This window comes from Mustela nivalis, assembly GCF_964662115.1.
Source record: "Mustela nivalis genome assembly, chromosome: 16".
Taxonomy (NCBI): domain Eukaryota; kingdom Metazoa; phylum Chordata; class Mammalia; order Carnivora; family Mustelidae; genus Mustela; species Mustela nivalis.
Window position 1 is genome coordinate 41,805,583 of NC_139035.1, and position 18,770 is coordinate 41,824,352.

The window sequence follows — 18,770 nt, forward strand, 5'->3', positions numbered from 1 at the left end:
GGGCGGGGCCTGGCCTGCGGCGGCCCGGCGCGCTCGGGGCGTGGCTTCCCGGCGGCAGTCCGCGAGCTGGTGGGCTCCCAGCACAGTCGTTCAACCGCGGCGCTGCGGGATCATGGGGAGCGACGGGCCTCCGAGCGACGGCTGCGCGCCCCCGCGGCCGCTGCACTCGGCGCAGGCGGTGGACGTGGCCTCGGCCTCCAATTTCCGGGCTTTCCAGATGCTGCACTTGCACCTGGACCTGCGGGCCGAGTTCGGGCCTCCAGGGCCAGGCTCCGGGAGCCGGGGCTTGAGCGGCACAGCGGTCCTGGAGCTGCGCTGCCTGGTGCCCGAGGGCGCCACCGAGTTGCGGCTCGACTCGCACCCATGCCTCGAGGTGACGGCGGCGGCGCTGCGGCGACAGCGGCCGGGCTCGAAGGAGCCTCCCGCGGAGCCCGTGCCCTTCCACACGCAGCCCTTCTCGCACTACGGCCAGGCCCTGTGCGTGGCCCTCCCGCAGCCCTGCCCGGCCGGCGAGCGCTTCCAGGTTCTGCTCACCTACCGCGTCGGGGAGGGACCTGGGGTGAGTTCGATCCCGGGTCCCTGCCCCGCCGCGGCCTCACTCGGCCCCTTCCTGCCCGCCCTTCCCCCTTGTTGCTGGTCTCCCGACCCGCACTCACGCCCACCCTCAAAGAGAGAAGATTCTTCCGCCGTTGCCGGGAGGGGTCCCGGAGCTCTCCGGTGCACGCCCTCCCACCCCCGCGCCCTCTCTTCCTCCCGGGCTGCCCAGATCTCCGTCTTCTGGCTTCGGGCCAGCCTCCGAGCTGTGCACCTCCGTCTTTTCCGCCCTTCCTGCCTCCCCAACGGTTCTGCTTTCTTCTCACACACCGCCCTGTCTGGCTGCCGGTTCTGCCTGCAGAGGAAATCCTATCCTGTGCGGCTTTCTGGATCACCGACTCTTTATAAATCGAATTTAACGTGTCACCGGGCTTTGGGGCCTAGGTCCCTGATAATGAGTTATTTCGTTTTTCCTTTCTAGCAGCCGTGGACAAAGACGGTTAAGTAGCTCTGAGTGCCGACTCAGCCCTTTGTCCGCGTGCTCTTGCGGTGCCACAGGCTGAAGTAACTCTGAACCCCAGAGGGTTATTTTGTTTTCTTATGAGAAGTCCTAGATCGGTGTAATGGAAAATTTTGAGTAAAAATGAGAACTGGAATTAGAGTGTTCTAGGCTTTGTAGTAAGTTGATCCTGTTCTTATTCTTGGTTGGTTCTTAAATATTGATCGACTCTTAAATATTAAATTTTGGGGGTGTGGGACAAATACTGGAACTAAAAGGATGGGTGGTTATGTGGCCTACAGTTGTAAGAGTTTGGAGCTCCTTCATAAAGAGTCCTGAGGCCGTGGTTGCAAGTCATGTCTCAGGCAGAGTGAGTTACAAGTTCCAGGGGTAGACTGCTTGCCTACAATCAAAGTTTACTTATCTAGCTAGCAGTTCCTTTCACTCTTAGAGCTGGCCAAAAGGACAGTTCTGTTTCAGTCTTTATTCAGGGAATAAAGGAACCCATGATAGAACTTGTTTAAAAAATGAAAAGTCCAAAGCAATGTAAATTGACCTCCAAGGCAAAGGAAAAGCCCAGTGCCCTCTGGGGATAACATAGCATTGGTAAATGCGTTTGGTTGTTCTGTTATGTGCTAGCTTCTGGTTTGGGGCAGGAACAGGGGAACTGGAAACGTCAAGCCGTCTCTGAAATCGCCTACTGAAAATGGCACCTCAAATTGTACTAAATAGCTTTCATTAGAGACGTAAGAGCAGACACCCGCACTTTGCACTGTGAAGATCTACGTTAAAGAAACCCGCATTTATTCCTTCTTCTCATTGCCACCATCCCGCAGGAGGACACTCACCTTAATCACTCACTGTACATTACAGCCCCACCCTAAGTTGAGACTCTTTCTTACATAGTGGAAATACTTGTATTACCAGGCTCCTTCATGTCATTATATGTCCTCTATGTCATTATAAACAAAACCCCCCCAAAACCTCGAAGATGAAGAATAAGGAATTATGGTACGCTAGAGGGAATGACCAGTACTTATGAACTTGACAAAAGTTAAATCAGTTGTCTTTTTAGAAGTGCCTAATATAGTGCCTAGTACCTAGTGAATATGTGTGTTAGTCTTACTGTTAACTCGTTAAATTTCTTTCAATAATATGATTAAAGGCAGTTTAGGGGTGCTGAGTGGTTTAGTTGGCTAAGTGGCTGACTCTTGATTTGAGCTTAGGTCATGATCTCAGAGTTGTGAGATTGAGCCCTGTGCCCGCAGTGGGCTCTGTGCTGGATGTGGAGCCTGCTTGAGATTCTTTCTCATCCTCTCCATCTGCCCCTCCCCCTGCAAATTTAATCTAAATTAAAAACAATTTAGATTAACAAGAAAAGTGAGCAGATAGTAATGGAGTTTTCCTATACCCTTCCATACACAGATTGCTCTATTAGCATTTTGTAAGTATGATACAATCTGTTAAAATTAATGAACCAATACTGATACAGTATTATTAACTAAAGTTCATAGTTGGGTTTTTTGTTTGTTTGTTTGTTTGTTTTAAGGATTTTTTATATTTGACAGAGAGAGAAAGAGAGTAGCTTCAGAGGGAGAAGCAGGCTCTCCACTGAGCAGGAAGCCTGATCTGGGACTTGATCCCAAGACCTCGGGATCATGACCTGAGCCACCCAGGCGCCCCTGAAGCTTAGTTTTTTGTTTGTTTGTTTTCAGTTTTTTCCTAGGCTTTACTTAGTATCATTTTCTGTTCCAGGATCCCATCCAGAATACTACAGTGTATTTAGCTTTCATATATCCTAAGGCTCCCCTTGGCTATGACAATTTCTCAGACTTATCTTGTTTTTGATGACCTTGGCAGTTTTGAGGAGTATTGTATAGGATGCCTCTCTACTGGAATTTTTTTTCCCCATGATCAGACTAGAGTTGTTAAAAAATTTTAAGAAGTTTATTTTTTACAGCAGCTTTAGGTTCACTGCAAAATTTAGTGGAATGTCACAAAGGCAAAGTGCTGTCTTCACATCGCATTCCGCGTACCTGGTACCACCATGATTTCTGACTGTTTCATCATGACCTCACTCATCTGGCCGAAGTAGTGCTGGTTTTTCCACTGTGGTATTCCGTTCTCCTCCTTTCCTTTTGTACTATACCCTTTGGAAGGAGGCTCATTAAGTTTTCACACACACACACACACACAAGAAACTCAAGCAAAGAAAAACCCAACATCTCCACGTGGTGTCCTTATGCCTCTTTTTTTTTTTTTTTAAAGATTTTATTTATTTATTTGACAGATCACAAGTAGGCAGAGAGGCAGGCAGAGAGTGAGAGAGGAGGAAGCAGGCTCCCCACTAAGCAGAGAGCCTGATGTGGGGCTCGATCCCAGGACTCTGGGATCAGGACCTGAGCCGAAGGCAGAGGCTTTAACCCGCTGAGCCACCCTGGCGCCCCTCCTTATGCCTCTTTAAAGTAGGTTTCCAATACCCATGTTCAAAGCCTTTCAGTCCACCTGCCAAGGCATGCCTCCCACCTCTGTATCTGAAATACCTCCAGTTCCCAAGGATGGCCCATTCTTCCCTTCTTCATGTTGCTGTCTACCTCCTTGAGAATGTCTTCTCCTTTCCTTTTTGACCATCTCTATCCTACTCACCTTTAAACCAGAAAGTTTTGCTTCCCCTTTAAAACCTTGCCAGAATTATTGAATCCTTTTCTAAATTCTAAGTGGCTTTTGGTGCTGACATAGCCTCTGCTCCCTCAAGTTAGAGCGATGTAGGAAGTATGTATAGTTTGGGGGGCCTGGCTGGCGCAGTCGGTAGAGCATGCAACTCTTGATCTTGGGGTTGTAAGTTTGAGCCCCATGTTGGGAGTAGAGATTGCTGAAGAATAAAATCTTCAAAAGAAATTTAAATAACATAGCCAATGCCTATGATAGAAAAATACATTTATTCTGAAAGGGTAAGTTTCAGGAATGGAGAACGTTGTTCAGAATGGAGACTCCTCCGACTTTCCTTCTGCTTTTCTGTGGCTCTTATCTCAAGTTGAAATACAACTGCTGCTCAATTGGTTTTTGTTTGATTTTTAATGAGAAACTACTATACCGTGAAGGACTCAGGGGAGGAAGACAGGATGCCAGGGTCAGAGGCCGTGTCTGGAATTCTTAAGATACCCAGTGGGATACAGTGAGAAATAAAGCCTTTGTGGTGTTTCTACTATGGGAGGTGGATGTCAATACCTTGGCGTGGGTTCCAGGGTGGATTAAATACACAGTAGGAGAGAACTTCCTAGTTAGGACCAAACTGCTGGCAGGATCGTAAAGATTACCTAACATCCTCCCCTGCTAGCCAGCTCCTTTTCTCTGGCTGGACTGAGCTCACATAGAGGGTGTCAATTTTGAAATGTTCTGTTCTCTTAGGTTTGCTGGTTGTCTCCCGAGCAGACCGCAGGAAAGAAGAAGCCTTTTGTCTACACCCAGGGTCAGGCTGTGCTGAACAGGGCCTTCTTCCCTTGCTTCGACACTCCTGCAGTGAAATGCACATATTCAGCTCTTGTTGAGGTAAGAGGATTAAAGTTAAGCAAACCTGCCCTTGGGATTGAAAATTTTAGATCTATCTCGTCACATTTCAACTGCTCAGTTGTTAACATCCATCCAGTGGTACCTCTGCAAAATTCCATCATCTACAAATATTTTATCTTTGCCAAATCCTATCAGCCTAGCACAAGTTCAGTCTCTGGAAACCTTTGTGTTCTCCAAGACAGGCTCCTGGTGGTGGCTGGCACCATGCAGGTTGCCAGCCATGCTGTTCTTCCAGCGAATCAAAAGGACACTCTCTCCGATAAAAATCTCCTAAGCTTCCTCTGTTGTCAGGTTCCAGATGGCTTCACAGCTGTGATGAGTGCTAACACTTGGGAGAAGAAAGGCCCAAATAAGTTCTTCTTTGAGATGTGTCATCCCATTCCCTCCTATCTGATAGCTTTGGCCATCGGAGATCTGGTGTCGGCGGAAGTTGGACCCAGGTAGGAGACAAAGACCCCCACAGACAAGGTCAGACAGACTGACCACTGGCCCAGCTGGGATGGTTCTTGGGACACTCTCGCAACTGCTCTGAATAGACAGCCTGTTCGCAGCCCAGTAGCGTGTGGCATGAGTGCAGAGGAAGGATGGGCTGTCCCCGCTCTGCCCCGCTCCGCTTCTTGTCCTGCTGTCTGGAATGAGGTCGTCAGTCCTACTAGTGGCAGGAGCTCCTGTCCTGGGCCACCTCGTAGCCTGTGGTTGGCACTGAGGCAGCAGTTCTAGAAGACTCATCTTTGTTAGGATCTTTTAGTTCTGAATTCCCCTCTAGCAATTATATTTGCTTTTTAATCTTTCTACCAAATCTCCCCATTTTCTCTAGCACGTAGTTCCCAGAAATGTACACTCTGATCTCGTTGTTGGCCTCTGGAGAGGAAAGTGGGAGTTCCTTCTCCTCCGCAGATACATACACCTGAACCGATGGTGGCAGAGATACCTCCGTGAAGTTAGATGAGTTTAATGGAGATGAATAAGGATTTTGTAAGGTTTCCTGCAAACAGAAACTTGACCGGGAGTATCAGTTTCTCCAGCTCTCTTATCATCTGCTCGTAGGGTGTAATCCTGTGGTAAAATGTCCAAAGGCTGGGCAGTAAAGCTATGGCACTTTGCCCGGCTCTGTTGCTGCCACCCTGCTCTCCAGTCCTGGAGGCGGTGCTGACCTTGACCGCATTGGTTACGGGTATCAGACCTCATAGCTGGCCTCAGTAGCCCTGCTCAGATCATGAATCTTCATTCCTGGGCTTCATCGAGAATGAGAGATGGGATGCCACTGGCATCTGCCTCCAGCACACACACTCAGAATGGTACCTGTCCTGAAAGACCTCTCCGTCATGAAGGTCAGTCTTTCTGATAGAGAGGGGAGTAGGGAAGCAGAGGAGCGTCATTGTTGCGGTTGACCGGAAAATAGATAAGTAAAGGAAAGTGATTTTAGAGTATTTACTCTTGCTAAGGTTCTGTTAGTAAGAGAATGAACTATTTATTTAATTTATTTTTTATTTATTTGAGAGAGAGAGAGATCAGGAGCAGGGGGAGGGGCAGAGGGAGAAGCAGGGAGTCTGATGTGGGACTCAATCCCAGGACCCCAGGATCATGATCTGAGCTGAAGGCAGATGCTCAACCAATTGAGCCACCCAGACGCTCAAGAGTGTGACCTATTAATGAGAAATGAAAGAAAAAATATTCTTTTTTTTTTTTTTTTTTAAAGATTTTATTTATTTATTTGACAGATGGAGATCACAAGTAGGCAGAGAAGCAGGCAGAGAGAGGAGGAAGCAGGCTCCCCGCTGAGCAGAGAGCCCGATGTGGGGCTAGATCCCAGGATCTTGGGATCATGACCTGAGCCGAAGGCAGAGGCTTTAACCCACTGAGCCACCCAGGCGCCCCAGAAAAAAATATTCTAAATGCACCAGAAAATACTGATTTTTTTCTGAGCCTTCTGTAATAAAAAGACAATACGATATACTAGTCCATGCGATAGAATCCATTTAACTGGTGATGATGTCTTCTTCCCCCTCACAGGGAACATCTTAGGGTCTTGTGAAGCTGTGTTAGATGAGAGGCTCTTCTGGCAAACTTGGCCACCAATCCCAGTCCCTGTTAACACAGGAGGAAAATCCCGGGCACAAGAGCTAGTGGGCATGTTCTAGTCCTGATTTATGTATAATCTCTTCTAACCCTCACATAACCTCACTGAGGGGGTTACTGTTGTCTCCGTGTCGCAGATAAGCAAACTGAGGCTTCTGGTCACATTGCCTGTACAAAGTCACGTCGCTGGCAGAACTGGAACGCCAACCCAGGCTTTTCCATTGCATATCCAGTCTTTACTGTGCTAGTCTGCTGGTGATAAAATACCAGCTTGCCTGAGAATATCCCAGTTTCTTTTGAGAGAAATCTCTGTGCTAGAGGAAGTATCTTGGATGCCATCCATCTAGCCTAGGCTTTGCCTTCTAGTTGTAGCAAGCTAAAGTAGCTTGGGGCGCCTGGGTGGCTCAGTGGGTTAAGCCTCTGCCTTCGGCTCAGGTCATGATCCCAGGGTCCTGGGATAGAGCCCTGCTTTGGGCTCCCTGCTTATCGGCGAGCCTGCTTCTTCCTCTGCCCTTCACCCCTCTCATGCTCTCTCTCTCAAATAAATAAAATCTTAAAAAAAAAAAAGTTGAAATAGACATTCATGTGGTTTTCAAGAAAAATAGAACAAATGCTGTCTTCAACTACAGATACGCCTTCAGTATTGGTCGCCTGCAGTATTGGTCACTGGTCGTTTCATTGATCTTCCTGGCTCCCTCTCCTTAAAGGAAGACTTTTGCCTTCAAATTTCCTATTCAGACACCAGACCCTCCCTCCAAGCAGATGATCTTGTCTCCTACTTTATTGAGAATATTTAATTCGTCAGATACACTTATGTCAGCTTCCTGTTTTCTATGTAGAAAGTCATCTTCATCAGCTGTCGTCTTTCCCTTTCTCCCTCTGAACTCCAGAGAGGGATGTCCGTGCTTCTGTTGGAACCACATCTCTGCCTTTGAGCCATCATTGGTTCGGTCCCTCCCCAAATCTGGTGGGGCTTTGTCTCGTTGTTTACCCCTCTTTCTTCAGATGTGCAGCTTTCTCCCCCGTTGGCTCTTTCCTTCCAACCCTAACCATGTTCCTGTCTCTCGTAGTTCAAAAACAAAGCAGAAAACATGCTCATTGACTCCACGCTCCCTCCTAGCACAGGACCTTCTGCTTCCCCACTTAGCCGAGTTTCTTACAAGACTAGCATTTCTCCTGCGCACCCTCCATGTACTGCTTGGACCTGTGGGAATCCAGCACCTTCCCCGTTGTGCCACAGAAACTCCCGCAGTGAGAGAGGCCACTGGCCTCAACATGTGTAGCATGTTGCCCTCTCCTCCATCCTTGTCTTGGTGTTCTGCACTTTCCTTCTGCCTCTCGACCCTCTGGCTTCCATGACACAATTCTGTCCTGGTTCTAGGACCTCGGCTCGTCCTCTCTGGTCTCCTTTGTGGGCTTTGCTCTGCCCAGCAGCCCCCGTGTGCTGGTGCTGTCCAGGACTCTGTTTTGGGCCCATACTCCTCTCCTCCGTACTCTTCTTGGGGATATGCGCTCGCTTTTGTAATTTAATCTCTCAGGACTCACTCTGATAATACCACTTAGTGGTTTACTTATTTATTTGAGAGAGAGCACAAGCAGGGGGGAGGGGTAGAGGGAGAAGCAGACTCCCTGCTGAGCAAGGAGCCCAATGTGAGACTCAATCCCAGGACACTGGAATCATGACCTGAGCTGAAGGCAGATGCTTAACCCACTGAGCCACCCAGGCTCCCACCACTTATTGGTTTAAAATGCTGACATGGGGGGCCTGGGTGGCTCAGTCATTAGGCATCTGCCTTCGACTCGGGTTGTGGTCCCAGGGTCCTGGGATCAAGCCCCGCATCAAGGCTCCCTGTGGGCAGGAAGCCTGCTTCTCCCTCTCCCACGCCCCTCTGCTTGTGTTCCCTCTTTCGCTGTGTCTCTCTCTGTCAAATAAATAAATAAAAATCTTAAATAAAACACTGTCATGGCTCTGAAGGGCCAGCTGTGTCACATGGCGTATCGGGCCCTTTGTGACTGGAGTGTCGAGGGCTCTGTACCCGCCCTTGCCTCCCTGTCCCCAGCCCCGATCTGACGGTGAGCGTGCCAGTAGTCCAAACTCTTGGTGGTTCCTCCCCTGCGTGTACAGTTTCCACTCCGAGGCCCCTGCTTCTGCTCCTTCTCCTGCTAGAACAGTTCCTGAGCTTCCACAGGGGCAGAGAGGAAGCCTTCCCTCCTCCTCACCTGGACCCCATCCCCTTTGCTATCTTACGTGCTGTCTTCTTTCATCTTCCCCACCCGCTTTACAGATGGGCACACTGAGGCCCAGGTCAGTGACTTTTGTAAGGTCACATTCATTGCTGGAGACAGAACAGGACAGTGCTGTGAGTTAGAGCCTGCTGTGCACGGGAGCCAGCTCCGCCACGACACGGCGCTGGGATCTCATTCATCAGGTGTGGCGAGCAGCCTCGGACCCGCGTAGGCGACCTGACCTTGCACCTCCTGTCTCTGTGGCTGGCCACGCTGTCACATTCATGTGGCTCAAATATGAGACCGCCACATTTCTCCAGGTGCTTTTGGGCTCGAGTCTCCATGATAGGTCTCCAAACACCAGCCTGCTTTTTCTGTGCTCTTGCCTTTAGGAGCCGCGTGTGGGCCGAGCCCTGCCTGATCGACGCTGCCAAGGAGGAGTACAACGGGGTGATAGAAGAATTTCTGGCCACAGGAGAGAAACTTTTCGGACCCTACGTTTGGGGAAGGTGTGGTATCACATTGACTCCAATGTCTTTGGCTAAACTGAGTCCCTGGTTTCCTCCTCTTCTTCCTTCTGGTGTTGCTTCTCCTCCTCTGTCTCCTAGAGCCAAGTTCCCCAATCCCAGAAGTAGAGGAGAGGAGGAAGGGGAAGAGGAAGGGCGAAGCCAGGCCTCCTTCATTGTTGCTGAGGAGGGGACCCTGAGAGAAGGTTCTTGAAGTGCTAAAAATGGGCCTTCTACCTGCTGAGTGTGGAGATGGGGAAATGCTGTCGGGGACCTTTGTGACTTACCTTTCCTGATTGCTGGAGGCAGCCACACACTCCCATGTTAGCCTCCCCAGATCAAAGGCTCTGTTAGATCTTGGCGACCCCAAGCGAGCCGTCAGTGAGCTAACCGTGACAGAACTGATGATACGGCCATACCCTGCTTGGAAGGAGAACAGGGAGCAGCTTTCCGAGAGCCACCTCCAAGAGAGCAAAACCTGGCGAAAAGGAGGTCCCAGCGACCTGAAAGATAGAGAAGGCTGAGTGTCATTTCAGCACTGGGCCCAGGGTTGGGTGCCACCTCTTCAGTGGCTGTGTCTCTCAGGGCTGAGGGCCCTGCCTAAGGAAGTGAGGCAGGGTCTCTGCCCTGGGGAGCCGAGACTTGTCTGTGACCTCCTGCTCTCTTGGCAGGTATGATCTGCTCTTCATGCCACCATCCTTTCCATTTGGAGGAATGGAGAACCCTTGTCTGACCTTTGTCACCCCCTGCCTGCTGGCAGGGGACCGCTCCTTGGCCGACGTCATCATCCACGAGATCTCCCACAGTTGGTTCGGGAACCTGGTCACTAATGCCAACTGGGGTGAATTCTGGCTCAATGAAGGTTTCACCATGTATGCCCAGAGGAGGATCTCCACTGTCCTCTTTGGTAAGCCAGCTCTCCGGTGCCGGCCTTCTCCTAGGGACCCCGCGCCCCATTCTTTCATCTGTGAGGCTGTGTGGGACACAGGTGGGCATGAAGGATGGGGCAGTGGTGCAGAAAGCTCTGGTGAGAGGCCAGCAAGGACCGACTCTAGACAAGAGTCCCTTCTGAATGGATGAGCCCCATGGAGTGACGTGGCACTGAGTCGTTGGTGGTGAGTGGCGGGGGGGTGTCCCAGAAACTGCGTATTGGTGGCATGAACCGATAGGGGGTCCGACAGTGAAAGGACCCCTCAGCTAAGCTGAAACCTCACTCGATGCTCAGCCAGGCAGCCCCTTGGGGAGAGCTGCCCAGGGTCATTCACCCACATGGCTAGTTAATTTTACAAATGAATCATAAGATCATTTGTAATCATAATCATTACCTTCTCTTGAACACCTACCTACCAGCTTTGTACAGGCACCTTATTAAAAATACCTCGTTTAACAATTTCTCAGTAGCCCTATGAAACAGATAGGATTTCCATTTTATGTATGAGTTCACCGTGACTCAAAAAGCACAAGAAATTTGCCCAAGCCACTTAGCAGGTAGGGACAGAACCCAACATGGAGCCCAGGTGTGCTTTTAAAATATTTTCTCAACATTGTGTCATTGAAAACCTGCTATATATCAGGTCTTTAAAAATATAACGTATTATTTTTATTATTTCTCACATGAAAATCTATTTTGATCTCTCTGAGAAAGAACACACAGTAGGTTTATCCACAATCTCACTGTTCAGAGATCATCGATGTCTGTCTTTTCCGACATTTTCCTATGTGTGTGTGAATCCTCAAACTTTCCAGCTGCATTTTTTTAAAAAAACTTAATGAAGTTAATGAACATTTTCCCAAGTCATTAAATTTTCTTCTATAGCTGCATAGTATGGATGTTTCTTAACGTATTCAGTTTCTAGTTGTTAGGTTATCTTTAGTTTTTCTTTACTTTTTTTTTTAGAGAGAGAATGTGTGAGCAGGGGAAGGGGCTAAGGGAGAGGGAGAGAGAATCTCAAGCAGACTCCCTGCTCGATGCTCAGCGTGGAGCCCAACAGGGGGCTCCATCTCATGACCCTGAGATCATGACCTGATCCGGAATCAGGAGTCGGATGCTTAACCCACTGAGCCACTCAGGCGCCCCCGTTAGTTTCAGTTTTCTAATCAGAGAATGTTTTGACAAATATTTTTACATATAAATGTTCATGCATATCTAAGACAATGTTAGGGAAGATGAATTCCTAGAAATGTAATTTCTGGATCTGAACATTTTAAAGGCTTTTTAGCACACATTGTCCATTGCCTCCCAGAAAGTTGGTACAAATGGACGCTTTCATCCAGAGTATATGGAACAAGAGACCGTTTGTGAATATCTTACCCAGGCACTAAGAATCCTCGAAGCAGATGTTGTCAGCCCACTGTGCAGATGAAGAAGTTGAGGCTGAGAGAGATTGAGTACCTCACCCAGAGGCAGAACTCCCTATGAGCGGCAGAGGTGGCTGGTTCAAAACCTGGTCCCCTTCCTTCCACCATGCCCTCTGTCATTTTTAGAGCCAGAATGAGATGTAGAGACCACTAGAAAAATTTGGGGTGACAGTTTCTCTTGTCTGACTGGAATGATCAAATGAAAAATAGTTTGCTTTTATAGATCAAATTACTATCTCTAAAAATAAAAATATACAGATAGGGAAAGATAACAGTCATGGGAAAAGGTGAGATTCCCTCATCATGTCTGGGCTAGACCGACAGCCAGAGCAAAGTGAGTCATTTGTAGTCCAGAGCAACCAGAAGCTAGGGGCTGAGTCAGGTTCTCTGTGGCCAGGTTGCCCTGGCATCCCCAGGGGGGTGAGGATATGAATCTTCAGTTATCTGTCCTGGTTCTTGTGGCCACAAGGGGGCAGCACACCTTCTTTTGTCTGGAAATTATTCTTGGGGGTGGTGTTCTTGAGTTGAGGCCCAAGGATTCTTTTTGCCCCAGGCTCTGCTTATACCTGCTTGGAAGCTGCAACTGGGCGGGCTCTGCTTCGGCAGCACATGGACATCACTGGCGAGGAGAACCCACTCAACAAGCTCCGCGTGAAGATCGAACCAGGTCCGGGAAACTCCTCTCTCTTAATACCCACTTCCCAGCACTGAGCTTGGAGCCCCAAGTTATTTGAGCTTCAAGTTAATCAGTGTACTCCCTGAGTACTCTCCTTGGGAAGGAGGAGACCTCCAGAGCCCTTTTAGCCATTCCCTGACCTCTAGGCAGACTCAACTGAAGCCATTCCAGTCTGATAGGAGTTCCTTCCAGTTTCATGTACCGGCCCCTGTCGTTTTCCAGGACTCTTTGCCGTGATTTTTCTATCAAGTGAGAACTGTAGTCGTGTAGCTCGAGCATTAGCCTTATTTTACAGAAGACGTGAGTGAGCGCCCAATAAGTCAAATGACTTGTCCAAGGTCATGTGTTTTTATTTTCTGACATTTGTCTTTAGTTCCACGTATGACTAATCTAAAACCTGTCTGTGTGATTTAAACTTATGTTCCTTGATGCCAATGACCATGAAAATGAACTTCTTGTAGCCTGGTCATTAGTTTATTTTGGTCTAGAACATTCGTAGAAACAACCAGTTGTTCTGGGAGGGGCGCTTGAGTGTAGGTGGTGACCGACTGGCCTGGAAGAGGCACCAAGCCCTGTGCTCAGTCCTAAGAGTCCATGGAACCCACTGGAGCAAAGCAACCCCAGGAATAAGGAAACTTGCCAGTTCCCCTGGAAGGCTGGTTCTTTGTCCTCTTATTAGGTCCATAGTTAATGACCCTTTAAGATCAACTTTGAAGTCGCTTGAGAGAGGCCATGGTCGATCTGGAGACTTTCCTGGCCTTTGCCAAACCCAAGGAAGCTGAAGTCTGATCTCTTCCATAATTACTTGTAGAATCTGGAGCTGGAGAGGAACAATGACGGTGACAAGTTACAAGTGTCTGCTTTCTCTGTAGGTGTCGACCCGGATGATACCTATAATGAGACTCCCTACGAGAAAGGCTTCTGCTTTGTCTCATACCTGGCCCACTTGGTGGGTGATCAGGATCAGTTTGACAGTTTTCTCAAGGTATAGTCAACTCAGAGATGAGGGGGGAAGGAGGCGGCGCAGAGAAGCCAGCCGGGCCAGAGTACAGGGGTAGAGGCAGGGGGTTGGAGGAGAACCCGAGGCACAGAGGGACTGTTCTCCCCATAGGATCCAGAATGACTGAAAAGTACCTCCCTCCCTGCAGGCCTATGTTAATGAATTCAAATTCCAAAGTATCGTAGCTGAGGACTTTCTAGAATTCTACTTGGAATACTTCCCTGAGCTGAAGAAAAAGAGAGTGGAGTCCATTCCAGGTGAGCAGAGGAGCTGGCCTACAGGGTACTAGGAGATAGTAGAGAATTCTGTCTAATTTCCATCCAGGAAGACGAAGATCGGGGCCGGAAACCTGAAATCTGAGTCCTCCATTAAGTGGCAGCTAGGGGCCCAGACCCGCTCAGGGTCCCAGGCCTTGTTCCACAAGAATGATTTCTCTCCGCTCCTCCCAGCCTCCTTTTCTCCACTGTTCTCCCCTCGGTGTCTCCTCTCTGTCCCCATTTTTCTCAAACCTACACACACACGACCAAACCCCCACCTCTGCCCCGGGAGCTGCAGCCGCCCCAGCTATGACCCAGGGCCGCAGGACCAGCAGCCGCCCCAGCTTGCAAGCGTGGAGTTGCCTCTGTGGCCTTCAGAGTGCCCGAGAAGCCCCGTGGCTGCCCTGATTTCAGCTTGGGAGGCCCTGCTCCCTAAGAGTCGACAGTGGCCTGTCGTGGACGAGGCTGCCTGCTGGAGGCACCCGATCCGTGCTGGGCACTCTGAGTCAGGCCACGGTTGGTCTGGGAAAGTCACTTCCCCTGACAGCCGGGGCTGGTCAGGCCTGGAGCACCTACTCTCTGCTTGGAGGCTCCCACTTCAAGGTCATGAGACTCCCTGGCTGATGAAAGTTAATAATTACTGAGTGCTCCCTTCGCACCAGGCAGCCTGCTAAACTCACCCTGTGTATTTGCTTATTTAATCCCTACCACTGCCAACAAATGCAGGGCCTCTCACCCTGCCTTTTATCATTTTACAGATAAAAGGGAGGCGCAGACAGGCGAAGTAATGTGCCAGTGGCCTCCTAGCTAGTTAATGGCAGGGCTGGGATAGGAGCCTAGGTAGCCCAGTCCCAGGGCCCAGGAGCCTCGGCACCACGCTGTTCTGCTCATCTGAAGGAGAACGTGAACTTGACTGAACTTGACTAGGAAAGCCTTTATCCACTTGGTTCTGGCAGCACAGTGTTAATTTGGACTGCGAACTACTGTCACAGTAGGAAAAGGGGCCGGGCTGTCCACTCTGACTGTTAACAGTCTGTGGGCCTCCGTGGAAGTGGGACCTGCCTGGAGCAGGTCGTCGTGTGGGAAAGGGATGTTAAAATCAGAGAAGCAGCTTGGGATCAAGAGAGGCAGACAGGACCTTGAGGTATGGGTGTTGCTGGAGCCAAGTTGACCTTGACGCTGCCGGAGAATTCCGATGGCCCCCTCTCTCCTTCCACCAAACAGGTTTTGAGTTTGATCGGTGGTTGAATGTCCCGGGCTGGCCCCCCTACCTCCCTGACCTTTCCCCTGGCGACTCACTTATGAAGCCCGCTGAAGAGCTGGCCCAGCTGTGGGAGACCGAGGAGCTGGACATGAAGGCCATTGAAGCTGTGGCCATTTCCACCTGGAAGACATACCAGCTGGTCTATTTCCTCGATAAGATCCTCCAGAAATCCCCTCTCCCCCCTGGTAAGAAAAAGTGGGGCAAATGAACGCAGCAGATCAAGGTTCCGTGTGTACAGAGCTTGATATCAGGGGCGAGAGGGAGACCCAGAGGAAGCCATTGCAATGCTCACTCCCAGGCGACTGCCGGGTGTTGGCAGGTGGTCACAAGCACGTCACGGGGAGCACCTCGACGGCTGCTGGGAGTCCCACACACGGGTGGGGGGAAGGGAATCCCGCAGCCCAATGCTCACTGCGCCCTCCGGCTCTGCACGTGATTCTGAAGTCTTGAGTCCTCCTAACCGCTCATGCCTGGGGGCTGTGACGGTGACCCTGCAGGTAACAGGAGATGAAATAGGTCCCAGAGCTAGTGGATGGCGGGCTTGGGATCTGGACGGTCTCAACCACTACTGCTGTGTGGCTGCTCAGCCAGAAATAACCTTCCTCCAGGGGTGCTGGAAAGAGAAAAAGTGAGAGTCCAGATAATTCTCAGCAGCTGGACGGTGATGGGAGAAAACGGGGTCACAGCGTGTTTTAGGGAGATAACCTGGAAGGTAAGTGGGATGACGACAGAAGGTCTGTAATCACATTCAGGCAAGTTGTGTGGAAGAGCCTTAGACATGAAGGTAAACTTGCGGGTCAGGCAGTGGTTCCCTTCCCGAGCATAAGGTGAGCAGGAAGAGTGTCAAGTGGGGTGTCAGGAACCTCCCTGATGTCATCACGGGGGCTTTCGGGAGGGCCTGTAGGCCTGTAGCCACACGCTTGGGGCTCTGATGACACAGCCTTTAAAAACCCATTTTCTTTTTTCAGGGAATGTGAAAAAACTTGGAGAGACATACCCAAAGATCTCAAACTCCCAGAATGCAGAGCTCCGGCTACGCTGGGGCCACATCGTCCTTAAGAATGACTACCAGGAAGATTTCTGGAAGGTGAAGGAATTCCTGCAGAGCCAGGTAGGGAACCCCCAGCTCCTCGACCCCTTCAGGCTCACACAGTGGGCCGCCCCGCCTATAAGGCATAGTCCTATGGGCGGAGGGGAAGGGAGAGGACCCCACTCAGCAGTCGTATTCCTGAGTGTGGCCAGGGAAGGCATTGCCATGGCAGTGAGAAGCCTCCAGGGTTGGAAGCATTTTACGGATGACCTGGTGAGACCTGAAGGCCCCAAGCTGGTCAGAGCTAACCCCACACTGGAAAGAAGGGTAAAGCGGGACTTGAGGGCTGGTCTTGGGGAGAGGGGCCCAAGGACAAGAGAGGTGAGTGGAGGGTAAGAGCATAGATGCCTGCTTCCTGGGGAAGCCCACCACCCGGGAGGGCTCCGAGGCCAGCAGTGGTCCTGCTGGGGAAGGGCCGGAGTGCCTCCGAGCCTGGGGCAGGACAGGGCTGCTCCTAAAGCAGCACTCAGATGCCCCCCTCTATTGGCGCTGGGAGCTGCGTTCCCGTCTGGAGGAGTTCCGAGCCCTCCTCAGTCTTCTCCAAGTCTCTGGACTTGAGGAGCTTTGTGACATGGCATTCTCACACTGGTGCAAATTTGACTTGTGGGTTTTCCGGTGCTTGCCTGCGGTTGGGCCTTACGCGGCCCTCTGTTTTAATGTGCTGTCAGCTCAGGCCTTGATCTTGGTCGTGAGTTTAGGCCCTGTGCTGGGCTCCACGCTAAGAAGCCTACTTTAAAAAAAAAAAAAAAAGTGTAGACACCCCTGCCCTGTGCTAGCATGGATTGGAGTGGATACCAAGATCTACCTGCAGGGATCTTTGGCCCCAAAGAAGGTACCAGAGCAAGAGCACGCCTGTCTGGGGCCCTCCTCGTTCCAGCCCTGATAGCCGGCTCCTGAGCAGGCCGGCTGTTAGGGCGACCCTGGGTTTGGGGCTGTGCCGACTCACTGAGCAGGCCGCTCAGGCCGCGGGTATGTGTGTCTCTTGTAGGGGAAGCAGAAGTACACTCTTCCGCTGTACCACGCGATGATGGCTGGCAGCAAGGTAGCCCAGACCCTTGCCAAGGAGACCTTCGCGGCCACTGCCCCCCAGCTCCACAGCAATGTTGTCAACTACGTCCAGCAGATCGTGGCGCCCAAGGGCAGTTAGAGGCTCCTGGGCATGGCTTCTGCCTCTTCTGACTTTTCAGGCTTTCAGAATACTGTTCCCAAATTCCAGTTCTCCAATCAAATTCCTGAAGTTTACACACCCTTCGGAAAATCTGTTCTCAGGGCATGGTGTCTGTGACTCTTGGGCCTCTGCTCTGGTGGAAACTTCTCTGGATCAGTAAGTCCCGAGACCAGAGAACCTTCCACAGCTCTCTCAGTATAGGCTGCCGGCTTTGGTGGAGGCGAACAGTCTTCTCCCTCCTCCCAGTTGTCTGGGAAGAGCAGAGAGGATTTTCTTATCTCTTCCCTCCCCTTCCCTCCCCTACTCTCTCCTACTCTTCCTTCCCCTCCCCTCCCCTCTCATCCCCATTTCTGATTCTTGAAGTACTATGCAAAGGGCTGTATTCTGGTAACTCATGTTTTTCAGGTTTAATCTTTATTTTAATAAATATTTTTAAGTGAAAAGTATTTAAGTTGGAGTTACGACCTGAGTGGCCATGAAATTTCCACTTCCACAAGTGTCCTCTGTGCGGACAGGTGTTCTAAGAAGGTTACAAGGGGGCGGGGGGCTGGGGGGGAGATGCCCCGGAGGTTGACAGTGCTTCTCTGCCTGCAGGGAACTCCCAGACATAGGAGATGGGGGTCCCACACCTGCAAATGGGAAAATACAGGGCAGCATTGTCGAAGCCCACCTATAGCAAATGAACCTCATTCCAGTGTTCTGTGAAGGCAGCTACGTTCCCTGCCTGTAGTGCCATTCCTCTTCACGTGTTCCATTGCTTTAAAAACGTGTACTTTAATGTTTTTTTTCTCTGCCCTTCTCACCATCCTCCACTGGGCCCCACCTACTTTTTTTTTGTTTGTTTGTTTTGTTTTGTTTTAGAGTACTTTTTGGAATTTTTTTTTTTGATGTTTTTATTTTTTTTATTTTTTATAAACATATATTTTTATCCCCAGGGGTACAGGTCTGTGAATCACCAGGTTTACACACTTCACAGCACTCACCAAATCACATACCCTCCCCAATGTCCATAATCCCACCCCCTCCCACCTACTTTTGATCCTGGATAAGGAATAGAGTGGGTTTAGAACTTGGCACTGCGTTCTGATTTCCTGGTTTCAGCATGGGAATCTCAGCAGTTAGCAGCTTGGATTTGAGGGAAGGGTCACCAAGAGATATTTCAATATATTTAAGTTGCCTTTCTTCAGTACAAGGCACTCCCGACTAAGTCTCCATGTGTGGCCATGTCCTTGGCTTTGAGGTTATGCATTCAGGCCTCCTGCCTTCCCCGCACCGGGGCTTCCATAGATCTGTTCTCGCTCTTACTCAGCAAGAGTTAGGGAACGGCCGTGAGCGGGTGGCAGGCTGGTGAGGGCCTCCGTCCCCTGCCACGCCAGGAGCTTCACTAGCAGCGAGGGAACTTGGGGTCTGAGGAGAGGGATTCGGAGGCCCAGGGTTGTAGGATCTCATCTTGCAATTTGATGGCAGACTGTCTCCATAGATCTTTCAGGGATGTTTTTGTCAATATGCTATATGCAAGGCTGATTTTGGGGCTACCCAGATG

General features: G+C 50.3%; 1 protein-coding gene across 1 annotated transcript; it reads left to right on the forward strand.

Moving 5' to 3' along the window:
- Window positions 1-31: 31 nt before the first annotated feature.
- RNPEP (arginyl aminopeptidase) lies at window positions 32-17,673 on the forward strand. Its single transcript, XM_082702015.1, has 11 exons — window positions 32-559; window positions 4,442-4,582; window positions 4,895-5,043; window positions 9,301-9,417; window positions 10,086-10,321; window positions 12,326-12,439; window positions 13,321-13,433; window positions 13,597-13,705; window positions 14,930-15,154; window positions 15,938-16,080; window positions 17,048-17,673. The coding sequence occupies exons 1-11, from the start codon at window positions 113-115 to the stop codon at window positions 17,204-17,206; spliced, it is 1,953 nt and encodes a 650-aa protein (XP_082558141.1). The 5' UTR covers window positions 32-112; the 3' UTR covers window positions 17,207-17,673.
- Window positions 17,674-18,770: the final 1,097 nt, after the last annotated feature.

Coding starts and splice junctions, on each gene's coding strand:
- RNPEP (XM_082702015.1), top strand. CDS start 113: ATGGGGAGCGACGGGCCTCCGAGCGACGGCTGCGCGCCCCCGCGGCCG. Junction 10,322..12,325: donor GATCTCCACTGTCCTCTTTG/GTAAGCCAGCTC, acceptor TTTTTGCCCCAG/GCTCTGCTTATACCTGCTTG. Junction 16,081..17,047: donor AGGAATTCCTGCAGAGCCAG/GTAGGGAACCCC, acceptor TGTCTCTTGTAG/GGGAAGCAGAAGTACACTCT.